Below are 25,592 nucleotides of genomic sequence, written 5' to 3'. Positions count from 1 at the left end.
CTACTCATATATAATTATATCCTACTCTTCTTACCTTATCTTTTGCTTCTGATTTATCCTATTCACCTTGGTGTACTAAATACTTTTTATAAGCCATTTTTAATTCCAATCCACTGTAAAATAGAGTGCTAATAATAAATGATATTTGAATGTGCTGTCTTTTGACATTACAAAGATTTTCTTTAAACAATGACTAAGCTAGAGGCAAGGATCTAACATGGTCATAGTTAAAGATCTTTGAGTTGAAAGAGGATGGGATTTACAACTAGGATATACACTAGAGAGTAATCTTGTAATAAATTGCTCGTGAAGAAAGAAAAGGGAAGATTGAACAGAGCAAGAATTTGAGCTGTGGTGGATGCTGTTCAATGACTTCAGCTGCTCTAGAGCCAAAATGGCCCATCAGTTATCTAACTGGACAGAAGACAGAAGCTTTTATAACCCCTGCTTTAATGAGTCATCAGTCATTGCTGCTGCAGGTAGAACTTAATCTTTCCTCTCTATGTTGTTGTTCAGTCTCTAACTCATGTCTGATTTTTTGTGACCCCATGAACTGCAACACGCCAAGCCTCCCTGTCTCTCGCTCCTGGAGTTTGCTCAAGTTCATGACCACTGAGTATGTGATACTGTCCAACCATCTCATTCTCTGCCGCTCCCCTCTCCTTTTGCTTTCAATATTTCCCAGCATCAGGGTCTCTTCCAAAGAGTCAGCTCTTCAAATCAAGTGGCCAAAGTATTAGAGCTTCAGCATTGGTCCTTCCAATGAATATTCAGGATTGATTTCTTTAGGATTGACTGATTTGATCTCCTTGCAATCCAAGGGATTCTCAAGAGTCTTCTCCAGCACTGCAATTCAAAAGCATTAATTCTTTGGCACTCAGCCTTTTTTACGGTCCAACTCTCACATCTGTACATGACTACTAGAAAAATCATAGCTTTGACTATACAGACCTTTGTTGGCAAAGTGATATCTCTGCATTTTAATATGCTGTCTAGGTTTGTCATAGCTTTCCTTCCAAGGAGCAAATGTCTTTCAATTTCATGGCTGCAGTCACCATCTGCAGTGATTTTGGAGCACAAGAAAATAAAGTCTGTCACCATTTTTATTGTTCCCCCATTTATTTGCCAGAAAGTGATGGGACTGTATGCTATGATCTTAGTTTTTTGAATATTGTGCTCTAATCCAATGTTCTCACTCTCCTCTTTCACCCCATCAAGAGGCTCTTTAGTTCCTCTTCACTTTCTGCCATTAGCACGGTATCATCTGCATATCTGAAGTTGCTGGTATTTCTCCCCTCAGTCTTGATTCCAGTTTGTGATTCAACCAGCCAAGCATTTCACATGATTTACTCTGCATATAAATTAAAAATTCAGGGTGACAATATACAGCCTTGTACTCCTTTCCCAATTTTGAACCAGTCAGTTATTCTGTGTCTGGTTCTAAGTGCTGCTTCTTGACCTGCATACAGGTTTCTCAGGAGATGGGTAAGGTGGTCTGGTACTCCCATCTCTTTATGAATTTTTCCATAGATTGTTGTGATCCACACAGTCAAAGGCTTTAGTGTAGAGAGAGAAGCAGAAGTAGATTTTTTTTTTTTCTGGAATTCCCTTGCTTTTTCTATGATCCAACAGATACTGGCAATTTGATCTCTGGTACCTCTGCCTTTTCTAAATCCAGCTTGTACATCTGAAGTTTTCAGTTCACATACTGTTGAAGCCAAGCTTGAAGGATTTTGAGCATAACATTACTAGCATGTGAAATATGTGCAATTGTACAACAGTTTGAACATTCTTTGACATTGTCCTTTAGGACCGGAATTAAAACTGACCTTTTCCAGTTCTGTGACACATTATTTTGCTTACATGTTTAAGTGCTGGTCAAAACTCCTTCTACTCTGCCTAGAGAAAACCTAGAGTATATCTCCCTGAAAGGGCACAGGTTGAATGATAAACGTTCCGTATACTGTGTGTGTGTGAATGCGTGTGTGTCTTAAAACAATACACATTTGTTATTTCCATTTCTATCCTAGAATGCTTTAATTGCTCAGAGTCTCACAAGGCAGCAGTCAGGGTGTTGGCTGGGACTGTTATATATATATTCACTTATTATACAATATCTTTAGGTGTCTTATTTTGTGCTGTATACAACCTAGATTCTAGATGCTGACTTTAGTAGAAACCACTGTGTTATATGGGTTTCCCTGGTGGCTCAGAAAGTAATGAATCCAACCACAGTGCAAGAGACTTGGGTTTGATCCCTGGGTCAGAAGATCCCCTGGAGGAAGGCATGGCAACCCACTGCTGTATTCTTGCCTGGAGAATTCCATGGACAGAGGAACTAGGCGGGCTGCAGTCTATGCAGTGGCAAAGAGTTGGACATGATTGAGCAAGTAACACTAACTGTGTTCTATATTTGAATTTTTAAATGTTTGAACATTTAAATTTTATGTTTATCATGACAGTATTGTGATAGAGATCTCCCTTCATAATAAGTATTCAAGTTATATATATTCTATACTCATGAACAATAAAAACTGCTGTTAGTAAATGCTATACCAAATGGTTTGAAATGTTGGACAAATAGGTAACTTGATTTAATAGCATTAAATATGGGCAATGAAAAATTTATTTTCTTACTACGTCTATCAGCCAATTTCCATCCCTATGAAGCAAAACTCCAATATACCACATTCTTCAAATTCCATGAGTACATACATACATACATACATACCTCAGTTGGTGAAAGAAAACATGGAGATAACTAAAGCACTAAAGTGAAAGTGTTAGTCACTCAGTCGTGTCTGACTCTATAAGACCCACCAGGTTCCTCTGTCCATGGGATTCCCCAGGCAAGAATACATGAGTGGGTTGTCATTACCTTCTCCAGGGGATCTTTCCAACCCAGGGATTGAACCTGGGTCTCCTGCATTGCAGGCAGACTCTTTGCCATCTGAGCCACCAGGGAAGTCCCAAATAAAATATACTTAGTAGAATAAGTACTAGAAGGTGCTACTATGTAAAAATTACTTTGCATAGTTCTCAATACAAGTGTTATAAATTGTGTTATGATTTGTTTTTCATTTTTTTAACTTAAATAACTATTTCTCTTTCAAATCAAAAGCAAATAACCACAGTGGATTTTTTTCCCCCTGTCATTTGCCTTTTTGGTTTGGATTAGGATTGACCTCAAGATTTTCTGATCTGAGTCCACTATCTTCAAATGAGAAAATTAAAGTTTAGAGAGTCTTTCAAGAGCAATTATAGGTTTGGAATCCAGGTTTTCCAACTCCTATTCCAGTGTCTTTTCTCCCCCATTATTACATTTATTGATATTAAAATCTCTGAGAAAACAATAATACCAACAAATATCCCATGCACAGTCTGTGTTGACAAGATATCCTTTTTATTATCCCCTTTCTAAAATGACTTTTAAAAAATAGCTCCCTTGAGTACATAGTTTCAACAATTAAAGATGAGCTTTATTTTTACCAGCCAAGGTGTGTTTGACATCAGTGATTAACAAATAGCCTTCTCTTACTTGTTAACATTTCCTTTTAGGAATTATTAGGCAAAGAGCATACACTTTAAAACTATCCGAATACATCTGAGTATCAGACAACCTAACAAATTTAGAGACTGAAGAGATGTGCACATCAGTTTATTTCTGTTTACAGTGAAGAAATGTAGCTTAAGTAGGGTTTGACTTTTTGTGACATTTATTTAGTTCTTGAAATTGACTGACAAGCCTATTAATTTGTTCCTTGAACTTTATTAATGTAATTGGAAAACTGCCCACATGTCAATCAACTTCTAATAAGTAATTAGGTTCATAAATACTGTAAAATTATTAGCTTTTAATTTGACCCAACCACATATGTCAAAACAGTAACACTAATTTTATTCTTCTAGAGGAACAAAATACAGTGATAAAAATTCAGTAAGTGCATTTGTAAAATGCTCCTCCTAAAATAATGCTCAAAAGTTTACAATGGCCAGCAAAAAATAGTGCTGAAGTAAGGCATGTAACAATTTCAATACTTCTGAACAATATATGTAATGTAAAATTATGAAGAAATTCTATGAAAATTGAGCATTTGCATTAGCAGGGCATATACATGTATATATATAAAAATATAAATTTTGCAACCAGAACATACATATTTATAGTCTGGTCAAAATGTGGGCCTAATATGGGATAAGAGAGAATGAAGAAAAGGAAGGAGAGATTTTTTAGTGTTCAGAAATATATCATTTAAATATACAAGAAGTAAAATATCTATATCTTAAGTGATTGAAATATTACTGTCAAAGTGTACTTTCCCTCACATTATAAATTATTTTTTATAGTGTTTGAACTACAAATTCAAGTCAAAAGGCACTGAACAAAACAAGAGAACAGGAATAGGTGTGGATAACTGAAGAAATGTGCCTTTGACTTGTAACTTCATGTCATTTTTTGAAACTGGAAAAACCACTGCCCTCTGGAATATCTGGATAATTTTTGGATACAAATTGACTTTGGTGAAAATTTTATTTTCTCATATGCTTTTAAATAAAAAAACACCAAAAAGTCTTCAATGATCTGTAATAAGAAAAACCACTGAGGAAATTCCCTGACTTACCCTTCAGTGTATACTTTTCTTGTTAAAGCTAATTGTTTGATAAGTTTAATCATCACAAAGTTGAACTATTTACTAATAACTGAAGCTGTGCTTGAATCCACTTTTACCCTTAATGTGATGAAATAGTAAAGTTGTAGAATAACAATCTTTTCTGAATGTAAGCCATGTAACTTAAATATTTACTGTTGATTTTTGAAGGGTAAACTAAAAAATAATACCAGTAACTTGCTCATTCAGCTTTACTGATAGGAGTAAAACAGGCATTCATTGGCACTACATTATCATGCAATTTGTTATTAGTTTTACTTAGAAATACTGCAATATCATTTTCAGTTCCATAGTATTCTATTTTTATGCATCCAGCACATGATTAATCTATAGGGCACAAGGAAACAATGCAAAAGGGCAACAATATACATTTTTAATTTTACTAGCATTTTAATTATATTTTCCATGAAAAGTAATGTGTTGAGGGTAAATATGCTCTTACATTTTAGCATGCAAGCTAAAGAAAATAATTTGCTGATTCTGTTTATATTTGGACATTGTAAGTTAGCTATGATTTATGACCTACTGGATGTAAATCAAAAATAAAACATTGTGAACCATATTTTTTCAATTACTCTATATTTAATTAAAGTAATTCTAGAAGGGTGCTTCTCTTCATTGCAACTTGAATCAAAGTAAAAAGAAGCTGAATTGAGACAAAGTGTTGGAAAACTTGAGGATTACTTTTAAAAAGTTACTATTCATATTGCAAAAAGTTCTAATATTTCAATGTAGCCATCACAGGTTATCAAAAATTTATTGTAATGTATCAATCATGTATTCTCAAAAATTTATTGAAGGGGTGACTCATAGGAAGAGACAAAATGAATCATATACAAAAGAATCATAATGTGGTGTTAATGGATAATTTTTTCTCTCGGTAAGTAGGGATTTGTATGCCTATAATAGCCATTATACCTAATGGAATCTAAGAACATAAATCCCTGAAAACAGTGACAACATATCTTTCAACATTGTCAGTTACCTCTCAGTCATTCTGATATCTAAATACCAAATATTTCTAAGCATAGACCTTCGCAATATAGCAGATATGGAAATGAGTACCTTGCACAGTTAGATGCACCTGCATTGTTCTTGGTGTATGTTGAGTCTGAACAGAACACGTGTACGGGCCATCATCTGTCACGTCTACATTCTGTATCTGGAGGCTGTAGTCCCTTTTATTCAATGTTGAAATTGAAACTCGAGGATCCACTGACCACTTATCACCTCCCGCAAAAATAATACTTGACCGATTGAGCCAGGCACCCTTTGAAGCTCCATCTTCCAAATAACACCTGCAAATTACCAGAGATAGAACATTATTAATCAAAATGAAAATGAGAGACATTATCTTTGTTCTGAGTGTATTTCCATATGCTGAATTATGGCACTGCTACAAATGCAAACATCAGACATAAACACAGGAGACATGAACACTCTGGTACATTTTTCATCCTCAAAACAAATATGAAACAATACATTCGCACAGTGTGTTTAATTTAAATCAAAGCCAGTCAAAATCTTCTTTTATTCAGTCTGGAGGACAAGTAAACTTAAATAAGGTTAAATTAGTTCAAATAACAATTTCAACATTAAAACACATTTCTTTCTTTGAAATTATAAGAAGTAGCATAGGTTCATTAGCTAGCCTGATTTAACCTAATCCATTTCTGTATATACTGTACCAGATGTATAAAACACAAAATGGTACCATATATAAGTTTATTTTTTTTTGTTTTTTTATGTTTGTTTTTAAAATTATCTGCATTTGCAGAGCAGTAGACTTATACACCAAAACTATAAACTGCATTTTACTAATAATATTCCTGCTGCAATTAAATATAGCAAGGCTAATATAATACTTTTAGTAGTAAATTCTTGCCATCTTTTCAATAAATTGATCAATAGTTTTTCCAGAAAGCATTATTTTATCCAACAATACTTACAGAGCACCTACTATTCAAGGGACATTGCCTTTTGCTCTCCAAAACTTTTAGTCTACTAAGGAAGAAAACTAATTAAATCAACCAATTACTAATTAAGTCAACCAATGAATAAAGCACAGAAAGAATACTTTTATTAAATCAGATGCAAGACACATGAGAAACAAAAGAGGGGTGCTTGACATAGAAAGGTTGTTGCGAGTATAGAAAATGCCCAAGATAAGGAGATGGATAGTGGAAGATGTGATGTTCTAGACAGAGGTACAATATGTGGATAATACTAGGGAAAGGTGAGAGAGGAGAACCAAGCATTTCAAGCAAGTAGAAAGCCTGGAATATAGGCTAGGAGAGATGAGAGATAAAATTGAAAAGGTATACTAGACGTTAAGTGATAATAGCAAGAATGATGGTTATTAGTAGATTTTAAGGCTAAATCTGAAGTCATTTATTCAGAGTTGTAATTCTATAACAAAATTCAAAAATATAGCTTTGCATCCACCAGACATCAGGCATGCCAAGATTTGAAACAGAAGGCTGTGGTCACATATCAGTGATTTTGCTGAGGCCTGGAATTCTAAATTTTATCTTGAAAACACTGTGATACAAATTAAAGACTGGTTCTCTTAAATGAGTACAAAGCACAGCTACAGAATCAAAATACACATACAAGGAAATAGTTTGACAGCATTTCTACAGAACACCTTAGGGAATTGAAGGCAGCATTTTGAAATTGGTACAAAATTGCAAGTTGAAAGCAACAGGGTAGACTACTGCCAACTGTATCAAACTAATCAGTGGGTGAAAAAATAAGAAATAAGATACATTGCTGAATCTAATTTGCAGTCAGCTTCACCATCTCCCAGAATGCAAACTAGTAGAAGTCATAAAGGTCACTGTTAAATGAAAAGCTTTTCCTGATGTATTTAATGAAGAAAATAAAACCCATTTTAATGACATAATTAAATAATTATAGTATATTGTCATTCTTAATAATATGCTTAAAGAAGCTACAGGGGAGAGTTTTCATTTCACGAGATCACACGTGTGCTGTTATGAGTAGAACATGGAACTACCTCTACTAGGATTGTGATAATTCCAATGTCTACATTTAATATGTGGGTTCACCAAGTGTTTATTGTGTGGCCTTTGCATTTGTGGCCTTCAAACTTTATCATATGTAGGGTTCCTAATAACACTGGGAGGTATAGATTGCTATGCCAATTCATTGTCAGAATATAAATAGAATTTTGGGGTTAAATGACTTGTCCAAGCCACATTGTTAGTGGGTGGCAAAGTTGAATTCGCAATCAAGTCTTGTATCTTCACATTCAATGTCCTTTTCACCATAATGAAGATCAAAGGCTTTTAAAATAGATTTCAGATATGGGAAGATGATTAGAATGTTGCAGAAATTATTGCAAGTAATTTCTTATTTACTGAATGTGACCAACTGCTTAACCCGTCCTATTCTAAAGGAAGCAGAAAATTAATTATTAATGGATATTTTACCATGAAAGTCTGATTTAGAACACTCTGTCTGGTATTTTCCTTTCCCTAGAGACAGCAGCAGTTTTACCTTTATTTGGGGGTGGGGGTATCAAGAAGACTACAAAAAGTAACTGGTATTTAGATATTAGAGGTTTCATAGAACTGATCAGAGTTATAATTCTTAGTCAGCATAAGCACTGCTCCTCTGCTGTGGCATGTCAGGGATATTCATATAAGAATAAATTCTAACTTCTTCAATGAGAAAAAATATAAAAAAAAAGGATCCTTTATGTCTCCTTGGCTAAGATAATTATAGTACATAAATTTTATTGACTCCAAACAAAAATTTTTCAAAACATATATTAGGAAGACCCTTTAATGAGACTCATCGGAAAAAAAGCTGGTGTATCATTTCCTTGGATTTCTGTAGAACTATGTCAGATTACTGAGGTAGAACCTAAATACCTCAAATTGACATATATGGAATTTAACAAATTGGGAACAGCAACACTTAGGCATGACTTTCTATTTTATAAAATTATTAGATATTTACAGAGACTATAAGAAGATGAGATGTTTGGATGTCATCACCAACTCAATGGACATGAGTTTTAATAAGCTCCATGAGCTGGTGATGACAGGGAAGCCTGGTGTGCTGTGGTCCATGGGGTCGCAAAGAGTCAGACATGACTCAGCAACTAAACTGAACTAAAGGTCAACTATAAGATGATTATGTAAAATGTATTACATAGGCATATACACGTATGTCTCCTATCTCGCTCCTCTTTGTTCTCCACATCCACCCTATTTTTTTCCAGTTGTACAAAGAAATACTGCTTGATATGTGTATGCTCTATTAAGAAGAAATTCTGGAAAGAAAAAAAGAGCTTAGGGTATGACAGAGGGTAATGGGAGGGCACAAGAAGGACAGAAGTGGTGAAAATTAAGTTTTGTTCTCTTTAGGCACCAAACTTTTTTTTCCCTTTGGTTGAAGAACTCTAGTGATCTAAAGACATAATCTGTTGGAATCCTGACTCACGCAGAATTTATAATTCAGCAAGTATGATAAATTACATTCATGACTGCCATCAAGAAGATTAGGAAGAAAAAATATAGTAATTAAATGGTTGTTATAATGGATTATTATAATTATCTGAAGGTTTCTGGCTTCTGCCATTGACACCATTCTCCCCACAACAAACAGAATGAACTTCAGAATTTAAATCAAATCATCAACAATTCCTGGAATCAAGGCTTTTTGGAGAAATATCAATAACTTCAGATAGACAGATGACACCACCCTTATGGCATAAAACAAAGAGAAACTAAAGAACCTCTTGATGAAAATGGAAGAGGAGAGTGAAAAACCTGGCTTAAAACCCAATATCCAAAAAACTAAGATCATGGCATCCAGTCCCATCACTTCATGGCAAATAGATGGGAAAACAATGGGAACAGTGATAGACTTTATTTTCTAGGCTCCAAAATCGCTGCAGATGGTGACTCAGTTCAGTTCAGTCACTCAGTCATGTCCAACTCTTTGCGACCCCATGGACTGCAGCATGGCCAAGCTTCCCTGTCCATCACCAACTCCCAGAGCTTACTCAAACTCATGTCCATTCAGTTAGTGATGCCATTCAACCATCTCATGCTCTGTCATCCCCTTCTCTTCCTGCCTTCAATCTTTCCCAGCATCAGGGTCTTTTCCAATGAGTCAGTTCTTCATATCAGGTAGTCAGAATGCTGGAGTTTCAGTTTCAGCATCACTCCTTCCAATGAATATTCAGGACTGATTTCCTTTAGCATGGACTGGTTGGATGTCCTTGCAGTCCAAGGGACTCTCAAAAGTCTTCTTCCAACACCGCAGTTGAAAGGCATTAATTCTTCAGTGCTCAGTTTTCTTTATAGTCCACCTCTCCCATCCATACATGACCACTGGAAAAACCATAGCCTTGACTACTAGATGGACCTTTGTTGACAAACTAATATCTCTGCTTTTTAATATGCTATCTAGGTAGGTCATAATTTTCCTTCCAAGGAGTAAGCATCCTTTAATTTCATGACTGCAATCACCATCTGGAGTGAGTTTGGAGCCCAGAAAAATAAAGTCAGCCACTGTTTCCACTGTTTCCCCATCTATTTGAAATGAAGTGATGGGACTGGATGCCATGATCTTAGTTTTCTGAATGTTGAGCTTTAAGCCAACTTTTTCACTCTTCTCTTTCACTTTCATCAAGAGGCTCTTTAGTTCTTCTTCACTTTCTGCCATAAGGGTGGTATTATCTGCATATTTGAGGTTATTGATATTTCTCCCAGTAAACTTGATTCCAGCTTGCCCTTCATCCAGCCCAGCGTTTCTGATGATGTACTCTGCATATAAATTAAATAAGCAGGGTGACATATGCAGCATTGACATACTCGTTTTCCTATTTGGAACCAGTCTGTTGTCCCATGTCCAGTTCAAATTATTGCTCCCTGACCTGCATACAGGTTTCTCAAGAGGCAGGTCAGGTGGTCTGGTATTCCCATCTCTTTCAGAATTTTCCACACTTTGTTGTGATCCACACAGTAGAAGGCTTTGGCATAGTCAATAAAGCAGAAATGGGTGTTTTTCTGGAACTCTCCTGCTTTTTTGATGATCCAGCAGATGTTGGTAATTTGATCTCTGGTTCCTCTGCCTTTTCTAAAGCCAGCTTGAATATCTGGAAGTTCATGGTTCACATATTGCTGAAGCCTGGCTTGGAGAATTTTAAGCATCACTTTACTACCGTGTGAGATGAGTGCAGTTGTGCGGTGGTTTGAGCATTCTTTGCGATTGCCTTTCTTAGGGATTGGAATGAAAACTGACCTTTTCCAGTTATGTGGCCACTGCTGGGTTTTCCAAATTTGCTGGCATATTGAGTGCAGCACTGTCACAGCATCATCTTTCAGGATTTGAAATAGCTCAGCTGGAATTCCATCACCTCCACTAGCTTTGTTCATAGTGATGCTTCCTAAGGCCTACTTGACTTCACATTCTGGGATGGCTGGCTCTAGGTCAGTGATCACACCATTGTGATTATCTGGGTCATGAAAATCTTTTTTGTATAGTTCTTCTGTGTATTCTTGCCACCTCTTCTTAACATCTCTGCTTCTGTTAGGTCCATACCATTTCTGTCCTTTTGAGCCCATCTTTGCATGAAATGTTCCCTTGATATCTCCAATTTTCTTAAAGAGATCTCTAGTCTTTCCCATTATATTGTCTTCCTCTATTTCTTTGCATTGATCCCTGAGGAAGGCTTTCTTATCTCTCCTGGCTATCCTTTGGAACTCTGCATTCAAATGGGTATATCTTTACTTTTCTCCTTTGCTTTTCCCTTCCCTTATTTTCACAGCTATTTGTAAGGCCTCCTCAGACAGCCATTTTGCTTTTTTGCATTTCTTTTTCTTGGGGATGATCTTGATTCCTGTCTACTGTACAATGTCATGAACCTCTGTCCACAGTTCATCAGGCATTCTGGCTATCAGATCTAGTTCCTTAAATCTATTTCTGACTTCCACTGTATAATCATAAGGGATTTTATTTAGGTCATATCTGAATGGTCTAGTGGTTTCCCCCACTTTCTTCAATTTCAGTCTGAATTTGGTAATAAGAGATTCATGATCTGAGCCACAGTCAGCTCCCAGTCTTGGTTTTGCTGACTGTATAGAGCTTCTCCATCTTTGGCTGCAAAGAATATAATCAATCTGATTTCAGCATCGACCATCTGGTGATGTCCATGTGTAGAGTTTTCTCTTGTGTTGTTGGAAGAGGGGGTTCGCTATGACCAGTGCATTCTCTTGGCAGAACTATATTAGCCTTAGCCCTGCTTCATACTGTACTCCAAGACCAAATGTGCCTGTTATTCCAGGTGTTTCTTGAGTTCCTATTTTTGCATTCCAGTCCCCTATAATGGAAAGGACATCTTTCTGGGGTGTTAGTTCTAGAAGGTTGTAGGTCTTCATAGAAATGTCAACTTCAGCTTCTTCAGCATTCCTGGTTGGGGCATAGGCTTGGATTACCATAATATTGAATGGTTTACCTTGGAAATGCACAGAGATCATTCTGTCGTTTTTGAGATTGCATCCAAGTACTTCATTTTGGTCTCTTTTGTTGACTATGATGGATGCTCCATTTCTTCTAAGAGATTCTTGCCCACAGTGGTAGATATAATGGTCATCTGAGTTAAATTCACCCATTCCAGTCCATCTTAGTTTGCTGATTCCTATAATGTCGATGTTCAGTCTTGTCATCTCCTGTTTGACCACTTCGAATTTGCCTTGATTCATGGACCTAACATTCCAGGTTCCTATGCAGTATTGCTCTTTACAGCACTGAACCTTGCTTCTATCACCAGTCCCATCCACAACTGGGTGTTGTTTTTGCTTTGGCTCCATCCCTTCATTCTTTCTGGAGTTATTTCTCCACTGGTCTCCAATAGCATATTGGGGACCTACCGACCTAGGGAGTTCATCTTTCATTGTCCTATCTTTTTGCCTTTGCATACTGTTCATGGGCCATAGTGTTCATGTTCACGGCCAGAATACTGGAGTGGTTTGCCATTCCCTCCTCCAGTGGACCACATTCTGTCAGACCTCTCCACCACGACCCGACCGTCTTGGGTGGCCCCACAGGCACGGCTTAGTTTCACTGAGTTAGACAAGACTGTGGTCCTGTAATCAGATTGGCTTGTTGTCTGTGATTGTGTTTTCAGTCTGTCCGCTCTCTGATGCCCTCTCTCAGCGCCTACCGTCTTACTTGGGTTTCTCTTACCTTGGATATGCGGTATCTCTTCAGGGCTGCTGCAGCAAAGTGCAGCCGCTGCCCCTTACCTGGTTGGGTAGCTCCTCTCAGCCGCGCCTATTTACTGGGTTATTACATTCTGTCTCTCCCTGCTAAAAGTAAGATCAAGAAACTGTCCATTTAGCCACTTCTATATATTCTAAGGCCCTATACATAATGGACAATAAATATAAATACTTGTTGAGTGGATGAATGAGGGCAAAAATTAAGATACTTTTAGAAGAAGAAATAATATCGTAAAGTATGTCAAAATTTCCAAAGTGCAATCTGGCTCAGAAAGAAAAGTCATGGACGTATTAAATATGACACTAAGTAATTAAACACAGATATTTGTGGCACAAACAATAACTGTTGTAAAACACAGAGGAAGGCCTAAGCAATCAAGTGTTTGGTGGGGAACTAAACTCAGCATTGAGTGAACAGAGTAAAGTGGTTGGTGGGGATCAGAGGTTGGTTCATAACTACTTGAACTAAGAAAGATCCACAGCATTTGTCTCTGTACTTGAGGAACCACTTCAAGCCAGTAAATATTCTGTTTAGTATATACTGGGCACTTTGTTAGGCACTTTACATTCCATATTCTGTTTAATCCTCACATAAATTATGAGCCAGACACTAGTATCTTCATTTTATCTACAAAGACATGAAGATACTGGGAAATTGTAAGTAGAACAAAGCCAATCAGCCTGCACTCTTAACCACAGTGATAGACTCTTCTACTCATTCTTAGAGTCAGACAGCAGCAAGGGTGATGGGTTCTTCTGTTTCAGATGGAGGGATTAATATGTGAGGGAGAAGTTGGTAAAACAAAGATGATCAAATCATTAATAGGGGAAAGATGAAGCAACAATTCTCAGGTTACAAACTTGGATCATTTTTCATCTCTGGATTTCCAAATAGAACATTTTAACAGCTAAGTGATCTAAGATCCCTTTGAAGTCTAGACAATGAAATAATATGAATAAAAATGCTTAGCAATGAATATATCCTTTAATTGCATATGGCATGGATTTTCTTGAGAGTTTTTTTTGTTGTTCCACTTAAGCAATCTGCTAAACTACCTACTGTATAGGGACATGAGTGAAGCAATTCTAAAAATACCCTCCTCAACATAAGCTGTGCTCACACCAAGACAATTATCGTGACAAATACTTTTAAATTTTTAGTCAATCATCTGGATGTTTTATATACACAGTTTCAAACATCTGGTTGTTGAAAAATGTATAGAAAATAACTTTAATAGTTGATTTTGTTCAAGATTGTTTACATGTAAACTTAAGATAGTTAATACTTTTCTAATAAAACTGACTTTGCTGCATCTGAACTCTTTTAAGGAATTCCTTTATAAATGGTATTAGTACGCATTGTGTTGTGCTGCTCTGCTCCGTCATGTCCAACTCTTTGAGACACTATGGACTGCATCCTGCCAGGCTCCTTTGTCCATGGGAATTCTCCAGGCAAGAATACTGGAGTTGGTCATTTCCTCCTCCACTGGGGAATCTTCCCAAACTGGACTTTAAACCCCTGTCTCCTGTGTCTCCTTCATTGGCAGGCAGATTCTTTACCATCGAGTTACCCAGTAAACCCATTAGTACACATTAGTCAAGTTCTTATTTGGGGGGTATAAAGGCCCACTTGGTGAGGTGCTATTTGAACAAAATGATGTTGGAATTATCCTAATAGACTCTGTGACTATCTCCTGTGTGATTAAATCTGAAAGGTAGACATCAGAGAGCTTAGTAGAAATGAGCATATTTGGGTTATTTACTTTTTTAAGTTGATTAAGAAATTAAGCCTGTGACTGCCAAAGGATGATTTTTTTTTCCTTTCATATCTCTAATTCCCTGTAACACGTTCCCCAAACATAAGCCTTAGCACTGTTTCCAGTACCCTACACAGCAGGATTTATTCAACTCAATGGAAAAAGACTAGCGTTTCTCAAGACATGTTGATTAATGAAAGCTCCTATTAAAGGTACTAATTAATAAAAGTACAATTTCCTTTGGATTCAAAGCTAAATTGTGTGCAAATGATATTCCTGTGAAGGGATTGGCCAGCTACCTTCACAGCTGTCTTCATTGTATCACAAAGTTCTATATTTGACAGAAGAATGTTCAAAAGCACAAAGAAAAAATAAAAATTCAGAAGCTCCAAGCTAATTTTGCATACAAAAAGAGCTTTGATATCCTGGTTTCAAGCCCAAAATGAGGTAAGGAGAGTAAAGCAGAGATTAAACAGAACAGAACAAATTCTATCTCCTCACCCACTTGCCTTTGTTTTTAAAGTGTTCTCTTATTAACATGTTTCCTGCCAGTTATTCCTTAGATAGTATAATAGATATGGATATAGTTATGAATAAGCATACAAATATATTTGCAAGTATTTGTAAGTCATACAATTACATAATGTGCAATATTCCCTAGAAAATAATATTGTATATAATATTATGACTGATGATATTTTGAGTTAACTTTTAATACTTCTGTGGCAGAAGGTACTCTGGTTCAGAAACACTTATTATCTTTTTGTTTTGGCAGGTGTAGGGCATGTGTGACTTTGTCAAGAGAAATTCACAGAATTAGCAATCTGTCCCAAGATCTTCTTTATTAAGTGAAGCACTCACCCTTACAGATGGTGAAAATTATATTTTAAAATATATTTAAAGAGATTTCTAAGTGAGAAATGCACTTGTGCAGGAAACAATTCAATATTATTGTGTAGACAATAATAATATACTACTACCATTACGCTTCTCCTTGGAAGGAAAGGTATGACCAACCTAGATAGCATATTAGAAAGCAGAGACATTACTTTGCCAACAAAGGTCTGTCTAGTCAAGGCTATGGTTTTTCCGGTGGTCATGTATGGATGTGAGAGTTGGACTATAAAGAAAACTGAGCACTGAAGAATTGATGCTTTTGAACTGTGGTGTTGGAGAAGACGTGAGAGTCCCTTGGACTGCAAGGAGATCCAACCTGTCCATCCTAAAGGAGATCAGTCCTGGGTGTTCATTGGAAGGACTGATGTTGAAGCTGAAACTCCAATACTCTGGCCACCTCATGTGAAGAGTTGACTCATTGGAAAAGACCCTGATGCTGGGAGGGATTGGGGGCAGGAGGAGAAGGGGACGACAGAGGATGAGATGGCTGGATGGCATCACCAACTCAATGGGCATGAGTTTGAGTAAACTGCAGGAGCTGATGATGGACAGGGAGGCCTGGCGTGCTGCGATTCATGGGGTTGCAAAGAGTCGGACACGACTGAGCGACTGAACTGAACTGAACCATTATGATCTGTCAGATACTGTTCTAAGCACATTATATCTACTTCTCTTTCAATCTTTACAACATCCATTGTGATAGGTATCATCAAGTACTATCATTTTGTCCATTTTTAGAGAGAAGGACATGAGGTACAAATAAGCCATGTAAGTTACTAATGACATGCTTATTGAAATTTGTAATGCATGGCATTACCTTTATTATGACATAATTTTATTTAACCTCCAGGCATAAATATATAATATTAATGACATACATACATTTATTTTTAGAATGGGAATTATGTCATGTTAAGTATATTTTAATTTTTAAATATTATATTTTTACCAAAAAAACACAAATAATGTTGATTTCTTATTTTGTGAAAGAAAAACAACTTCCTATATATTTTATTCTAGCACTTTGCAATAATAAAGCTATTTTAAAAATGTCTTGGATAAGAGATTGAAAGTTATGAGCTACTATCTAATTATAACACCAAATTCTCAAACATACATATTTTTAATACTGTAAGTCAGAGAAAATACTGAAAATAAGGAATGTTTAAAAAAAGGTTTTCTTTGTTTTCTCATACACTCTATACCTAATTCCTAAAAGATGTGAACTTTAATAATGATCAAGCAATGGCATAAATGCATACCTTTAAGTCTTAATTTAATGCACAATTTAAAGTAAGCCTGTATTTTAAAAAACATAGATATATATATTTAAGAACATATATATATATATATATATACTTATATATGCAAAACTCAACATTTTAAATGCCTAGGAGATCATTGAATATTGGTTTTGTATTAATCTGTAAATTCCAAACACTGAAATCACTCATTTTAACTTGTAATTAAACCATATTTTCCATAATGCTATAAATTGCTTTATCCTTTCTCTCTACATTGTCTCATTAAAGTCAAGCTTCCATGTTAGCCTGTCTGACTATGTTTAGAAGAGGCAATGACAAGGGAGTTTTATATTTAGGACATTTCAATACATTATTTATAAACCACTCAACATATGAATTAAGATTCATTCAGTAAAATAGGCATGGATAGAGTAATACTGACTAAAGCAAAAAAAAGTCTTAGTGCAACATAATGACATTTTTGGACTATTACTAAAAATCTAATTATGATCAGCTTGTCTTATTAATAATAATAATAAATTCTATTTTCTGAATGAAATGATGATTAGGTCAAGTGATATGGAAAATACTTTTATATATGATCTCATTTAACACAAAAACATTTTGAGAGGGAGGAAGGTCTTATTACTTCAACGTTAAAAGTGGTCATTCATCAAAGTATGATGGATAAAAGAGGCAAAGCATGTAGAAAGGATAAGGTGTTATATATTTGAGAAGTTAAAGACGAGCTTTGTTCAAAGCTGACAGAAGAATCAGTAATCAGATTGGGAACTTTTTTTTTTTGTTTCTAATTTTTAGATTTTGATTCAACTAAACCAGCTTGCTTTCTCCCACATGGACCTAAGCGTGAGATATTTGGATCTGGAAGGGCTTCAGGAGTTTTGTTAACTGACAGGTGCTCTGAACCACTGTGGGGAGAATTCGGTCGCCAGAGCTATCTCCCTGGCAGCTGCTTCCTGGAGAGGTTGGACTTTCACCTCAGGAGCTACAAAAGGAGTGAACACTACATTCAGAATGCAGGCAGGAGGTGTTTAAAATAGCAACATCAGAGAAGGAGAATGCAGCCAGGTCCAGAGAAGTGACAGAGATAAAGCTCTAGGGTCCAGGCAAGTCTCTCTATACCATCTTCTTAGGGATGGAGCCACATACAGACACCTCACTCTTAAAACAAGGGAAAAAAACAAAAAACAAACACATGGAACTCTGTACCCAAAGCAATATAAGCAATTCTAGTGCCTTCTATCAAACATCTACTTCTTTCCATTAAACATCTTTGTGTTTAAATCATTTGGAAAGTATTCTATTTGCATATAAATACAGATGATAAAATAAGAAACATAACAAATGGATATATAGAAATGTTACAAACTCAACTCTTTTGTCAAACTAAGTATATGCCACTTTATAGCATCAATAAAAGCAAAAATAATTATTCTCTCTGTCTTTGCTTATGTTGACCTTTAAACTTTCTACTGGTCACTGATGGAGTTTTCTTCTTGCCTTTTTTTTCTAATAAAAGATATTCTGTGCACGAATTTTATTTTATGAATAAAGAATGAGTACATAGCACAATTAATTAAAACCAGCCTTGCAATCATTAACTAAAGTAGCCATTAATCCATATTTATCTGTCCTCTCTTGAGAAAATTGACTAAGTCATATTTCAATATGAGGTATGTCTTAAAATACAAATTAGGGAATGTATCCCAGAGGGAAAATAGTGTAGGTTTTCTTTTTTTAATCTGCTTCCTGCAAACAAATTTAAACTATGTTTTCTCATAATTTGTTAAAAGTTAAAAATAATCTCAAATTGAAGGTTTTGTTAGATCACAGGGACACATTATATGTCCTTGAGAGGCAGCATAGCAGAGTGATCAATTATAGTTATTGTGTGTGTGTGTGTGTGTGTGTGTGTGTGTGCGCGCGCACGCAGGTGCGCACGCGTATGCTCAGTCATATCTGATTCTTTGTGACCCTATGGACTGCGCAGCCTGCCAGGCTCCTCTGTCCATGGAACTTTCCAGGCAAGAATATTGGATTGGGTTGCGATTTCGTACTCCAGGGAATCTTTCAGACCCAGGACGGAACTCGTGTCTCTGTGTTTCCTGCATTGGCAGGCAGATTCTTTACCAATGTTGGAGTCCAAATGTTAGCTTTCTTGTGTACTAGCAGTGGGACATAGGGCAAATTAATGTTCCTTAGTTTTCTCATCTATAAATTTGGGATTTTTAGATTTTTTGACAAGATTGTCTAAAATTATTTGACAAGATTGTTAGGATGTTTGTTAAATGTACCTGGTAAGTGTGTAATTAAGGGCAATTATTCATCCATCGCCTTCCTACAGTTAAGTTGATGTTTAAAACAAAACAAGCTACCACCATCCTCAATGACCAAAATACCTTATGCTGTGAAGTATAATTTAAAGGAATAAAAAAGAGGCATTCAGAATTTTGGCTTGACAGAGCAAAATGTTACTTATCTACATTGTCATAACCTGGGGCTGGTTCATGAGAAATAATTTTTACATAAATGAAGGTTATACCTTAAAGTACGCCTATTTTACCTTCCTTGAACTTCCAAACAAGCTTTTCCTTTTTTTAAAAAATATATTTCCCCCAGAACATGTTAAGAAAAAGAGAGCTTCAGTGTTATTACCTTTTTAAAAAGTTATATTGAAACTTAAAACTTATGTTTTAGATATCAACCCCCTGGTTTATTAGCAATTACTTTGGGCAAGTAAACTCGACTCAAAAGTAACTATTAAAGCATTACTCACATATTTGCAAAATTGAGATAGCACCACTTATACTAAGTAATTCCTATTTTGGTAAAAGATTAAATGAGACTGTGCACAGGAGATAGATTTATAAAGTTTTAAGGCAAAATATGTATATGAATACTTTGTAATTATTATGAGGTTTTATGAGTTAATTTCCCTCATAACTCTAGGACATGGTTATGCATCTCTGTTTGCAGATTGCATGAGCACAGTGATCTTCCCAAACTCAGGATGATGAAGTAAAGGTGAGCAATTGCTTTCTTTTTGCTTTTATGATCCATAAAATTATTTTCTACACTATGTAAAGTATTACATGCTTTTAAAATGTCAACTAAAATTTTATCATAAGCTTAGGTCTTTGCAAAAATTATAATTTCTGATTACTATAAACATGGGTATATTAAAATAAAAATGTTAATCCTCACTTTAAATGTGTTAATTCTCACTTTTAAATACATCCAAGAATCTACATAACAGTGATACCAGTAATTTAAAAAAAATAAAAAAAGAACAAGTTCTATCTTTTAAAAAATGCTACATTGTTTCTCTTTCTCCTCAAACTCATATTTTTAAACCACTTTTGCCATATAATTTGGTCCTAATCTAATTTAAAAAATTAAAATCTACTATTGATACCTTATCTTCTACAGTATAATTAAATATGTAAATTGGTTATAAAAATTCTTATGACTGTAAATCTAAGTAAAAAATATTATGGAGGAATTTATTTTTACAATCATTCAGTTCAGTTCAGTTCAATCACTCAGTCATGTCTGACTCTTTGTGACATCATGGACTGCAGCATGCCAGACCTTCCTATCCATCACCAACTCCTGAAGCCTACTCAAACTCATGTCCTTCGCGTCAGTGATGCCATTCAACCATCTCATCCTCTGTCATCCCCTTCTCCTGCCTTCAGTCTTTCCCAGCATCAGGGTCTTTTTCAATGAGTCAGTTCTTTGCATTAGGTGGCCAAAGTATTGGAGTTTCAGCTTCAACGTCAGTCCTTACAATGAATATTCAGCACTGATTTCCTTTAGGATGGACTAGTTGGCTCTCCTTGCAGTCCAAGGGACTCTCAAGAGTCTTCTCCAACATCACAGTTCAAAAGCATCAATTCTTCGGTGCTCAGCTTTCTTTATAATCCAACCCTCACATCCATACATGACTACTGGAAAAACCATAGCTTTAACTAGACGGACCTTTGTTGGCAAACCAATGTCTGTGCTTTTTAATATGCTATCTCGGTTGATCATAACTTTTCTTCCAAGGAGCAAGTGTCTTTTAATTTCATGGCTGCAGTCACCATCTGCAGTCATTAATAGTGTACAGTTGAACAAGTTATATGTAATAGATTTTGATAAATACTGAATTCTTTTATTTTACATAATTAATCATGGATATCTTAATGAGTTGGTTTTATCTATAGATACAGAGATAAACTTTCTTACACAAATGAGGATACTAAATACTTACATGAAATAGAGTATAGTCTCAATTCTGGGAAATCTTGTTTTCTTAAATAAAACTATGAGATGGAAAGAATCCTGTTATAGTGATGCCACTCCATTTTTTTAAAACTCCATCTGAGTGATATGATTATAATAATCTATCATCAAAAACTATACCAAATCGGTATATTTTATAACTCTATTATACATTCATATAGATGTTCATGAAGGTGTGTTAAAAGCAAATTGGAAACTGCCAAAATTATAATAGAATTTAGCAGACTAGAATTATTGTATCAACATTGACACCAGTGTTTTATTTTTACCATATTATTTACATTGGAGTATAGTTGATTAACAATATTGTGTTAGTTTCAGGTGTATAGCAGTGATTCAGTTATACATGTATATATACACATTCTTTTTTTTATTTTTTATTTTTTTTCCATTTATTTTTATTAGTTGGAGGCTAATTACTTTACATCATTGCAGTGGTTTTTGTCATACATTGAAATGAATTAGCCATGGATTTACATGTATTCCCCATCCCGGTCCCCCCTCCCATCTCCCTCTCCACCCGATCCCTCTGGGTCTTCCCAGTGCACCAGGCCCGAGCACTTGTCTCATGCGCCCAACCTGGGCTGGTGATCTGTTTCACCCTAGATAATATACATGTTTCGATGCTGTTCTCTTGAAACATCCCACCCTCGCCTTCTCCCAGAGTCCACAAGTCTGTTCTATACATCTGAGTCTTTTTTTCTGTTACAGTATACTAACACATATATATGGAATTTAGAAAGATGGTAACGATAACCCTATATACACATTCTTTATTAGATTATCTTCCCATATAATTTTTATAAAATATTGAGTAAAACTTCCTGTGCCTACAGTAGATCCTTGTTGACCATCAGTTGCATATAAAGTAGTGTGTATATGTCAATCCCAAACTCCTAATTAATCTGCTCCCAACCTTTGCCCTTTGCTATCCATGAGTTTATTTTCAAAGTCTCTGAGTCTGTTTCTGCTTTGCAACCAATTCATCAGTATCACCTTGTTAAATTCCACATATAAGTGACATACTAAGATATTTGTCTTTGTCTGATTTACTTCACTTACTGTGACAATCTGTAGGTCCATCCGTGTTGCAGCAAATGGCATTATTTCACTTTTATGAGAGTAATATTCCATTGTATACACACACAACACATCTTTATCCATTCTTCTTACGATAGGCATTTAGGTTGCTTCCATGTCTTGCCTGTTGTAAACAGTGCTGCAGTATACACTGGTGTGCATGTATCTTTTCAAGTTACTGTTTTATCCAGATATACACCTAGGAGTGGGGTTTCTGGGTCACATGGTAACTATTTTTAGTTTTTCAAGGAACCTCAATACTGTTCTCTACGGTGGTTATAGTGATTTACACCCCCAGCAACAATGCAGGAGGGGGCCCCTTTTCTCCATACCTTCTCCAGCATTTATTGTTTGCAGACTTTTTGATGATGGCCATTCTGACTGGTGTGAGGTGATTCTTCAGTGTAGTTTTGATTTGCATTTCTCTAATAATTAGTGATGTTGAGCATCTGCACGGGATTTTGGCCATCTTTCTGTCTTCTTTGGATAAATATCTATTTAGGTTCTCTGCTCATTTTTTGATTGGATTGTTTGTATTTTTGATATTGAGTTGCATGAGCTGTTTGTATATATTGAGATTTATCCTTTGTTGGTTGTATTATCTGCAAATATTTTCTTTCAATCTGTGATCTCTCTGTTTTGTTTATGGATTCATTTGTAGTACAAAAGTTTATTTAGGTCTTATTTATATTTATTGTTTTTATTTTCATTATTGTAGGAAGTGTATCAAAAAATAAATTGCTATGATTTATGTTAAAGAGTGTTCTTCCTATGTTTTCTTCTGAGAGTTTTATAGCATGCAGTCATACATTTAGGTCTTTAATTCACTTTGAGTTTACCCTATGTGTTTGGTGTTAAAAGAACATTCTACTTTCATCATTTTACAAGTAGCTGTCCAATTTTTCCAACACCACTTATTGAAAATACTATCTTTCTCTAATGTATATTGTTCCCTCCTCTGTTGCAGATTAATTGACCAAAGATGTGTGGATTTGATTCTGGGCTTTCTATCCTGTTCCATTGCTCTAAGTCTGTCTTTGTACCAGTACCATGCTGTTTTGATTATTGTTGCTTCGTAGTGAGAATCCCAGGGACAGGGGCGCCTGGTGGGCTGCCATCTCTGGGGTCTCACTTGGCAGCAGCAGCAGAGACTGAAGTCAGGGAGCCTGATTCTCCAGCTCCATTCTTCTTTCTCAAGATTGTAGAAAAGAGTGCAGAAATTAGATCGTGTAAAGCTTTATGGCCCATTACATAAGAATTTGCATTTTGTTCCAAAGACAGTGAGGTGCCTTATGGCCAAGAAGAGAGTAGGTAGTTCCTAGAGTTTTATGGGTTGAGAGGTGTTTTATAATAAATCTCTTTTTGGAACCTTCCTATACTGTTGGTGGAAATGTCATTTGGCATACCCACTATGGAAAACAATATGGAGGTTCCTCAGAAAATAAAAACTGAGTTACCTAATGATCAAGCAAGCGCACTTCCAGGTATAGAAAACTCTAATTTGAAAAGATACATGCATCTCGATGTTCACTGCAGCACTACTTACAATAACCCAACACATGGAAGCCAACCAAGTGTCCATCAATAGATGAATCAATAAAGGAGATGTGGTACATATACACAATGGAATGTTATGTGCGCTCAGTCACTCAGTCGTGTTCAACTCTTTGTGACCCTGTGGACTACAGCCTGTCAGGCTCCTGTGTCCTTGGAATTCTCCAGGCAAGAATACTAGTGTGGGTTGCCATTTCCTCCTCCACGGGATCTTCCTGACCCAGGGATCAAACCCAAATCTCTTGTGTCTCCTGCATGGGCAGGTGGACTCATTACCACTGTGCCACTCAGGAAGCCCAGTGGAATGTTACTCAGCCATAAAAAAGAATGAAATAATGTCATTTCAGCAACATGCATGGATCAAGAGAACACCAATATTTTATAGAGTCTCTTTGCTTCATTTCCTTTAGTTTTTATACTTTGAACTATGCTTCATGATATGATTCTGTATGTTTGAGAGATTTAGCAAAAGATGAGTGCAAAAGCAAGAGGTAGGAATTGGAAAGAATTCTCTCAGATCTATACTCTCTGGCGGGCCAATTTTAGATAAGAGCACATATGAAAATTTAAGTCAAAAATTTATTTTAAAAAATTATATATTCCTGTAAGGGCTTTTAAAGTCATCATATAGCCTAAGGACATTTACATCATAGTTTGAAACTTTTTGATACTTGGTATGCTATATTTTGTATATTTTCCCACTATTAAACCATTTAACTACTTATTTAAAGCTATCAGTATAGTTTCCTCTAACTTTTCTCCTTTTCAACCTTCAGCTTCTATCTGCCTAGGTATAGGAAAAATAGATAACTGAATCTATGTAAGAACTATTAGAATATTAGTTTACAGATTACCTGTAGTGCCCTGAAGATATTCTTCATGAAGAACATGGACTTGTTGAATAATTACTTAAAGAGACTCACTTCTTTCTATTTCAAGTGTAGGCTTAAAGTTGCTGGAAATCCGAGGCCAGCTACATTAAAAGTATCTATTTATCAGTAAATTAAAAATAATTAGTCTCTTAAAACCACTGATAAGAATATCTTAATTTGCTAAATGTTCTGAGTGCAATTATATATTTATTTATTTATTTATTTATTTATTGGTTTACTCAACACTAAACACACTTGAAAAAATTTAGCAAATACCTATGTATTTTAAATATGTGTTGTTAGTCTCTTCAGTTTATTTTCCTTCTCAGAACTCTAAAATACTTTATCTTTTCTCCATGACCAGTTCTTTTATTATGGCTAAATCTCTGCTGCTTCAAGACGTATCTGTGTGCTTCAAAAGTTGTGTTTTTGTGCATGTGCGTGCTGTGAAAGAAGGGAGGGAGAGACATATTCATTGTACAATGCATAAGAAATGAAAATGAATATTTATAATTTCAAGAATAGTAAAGGATAGCCAAATCTGAATATGTAACCAACATATAATTTATATTATTTTCATTGGAGTGCTTTCTTTACAGAAAGTACCAGAACCTCTGCAAATATTAACCCTTCTCTTGCTAGAGGATCCATCTAGTAGCATCATCTGATGGGCAGCTGGCCCTGTTATACCTCAGTGCCTGGCTGGCTCAGGAGAGCAACTGCCTCCAAGCAATCTAAATTCAAAAAAAAAAAAGGAATCTAAATTCCACTGTGATTCAGGAAGAGCTGAAATTTCAGCCATGGCTTTCTCCTTACTAGATTGCTACATATTTTCCTAACTCCATGACTGTATCATCTCCCAAGGTCAGAACTCTTGTGATATTAGTCACTACTTCCTTGAGTCATTATAAAAATCAAGTCTGAAGAGTAAAGAAGAAAGCCATCACTA

At 35.7% G+C, this 25,592-nt stretch overlaps 1 protein-coding gene across 1 annotated transcript in view; it reads right to left on the bottom strand.

Moving 5' to 3' along the window:
- NEGR1 (neuronal growth regulator 1) overlaps window positions 1–25,592 on the bottom strand; it is a 973,420-nt gene that overhangs the window by 553,482 nt on the left and 394,346 nt on the right. The window contains exon 2 of the mRNA XM_070467931.1: window positions 5,736–5,968. Within this exon, the coding sequence (XP_070324032.1) occupies window positions 5,736–5,968 (233 nt within the window). The remainder of the gene's footprint in view (window positions 1–5,735; window positions 5,969–25,592) is intronic.

The sequence above is a fragment of the Odocoileus virginianus genome, chromosome 5 (assembly GCF_023699985.2).
Source record: "Odocoileus virginianus isolate 20LAN1187 ecotype Illinois chromosome 5, Ovbor_1.2, whole genome shotgun sequence".
In the NCBI taxonomy this organism is placed as follows: Eukaryota; Metazoa; Chordata; class Mammalia; order Artiodactyla; family Cervidae; genus Odocoileus; species Odocoileus virginianus.
The sequence above is the reverse complement of the archived record's forward strand: the minus strand, read 5'-3'. Positions and strand labels throughout refer to the sequence as shown.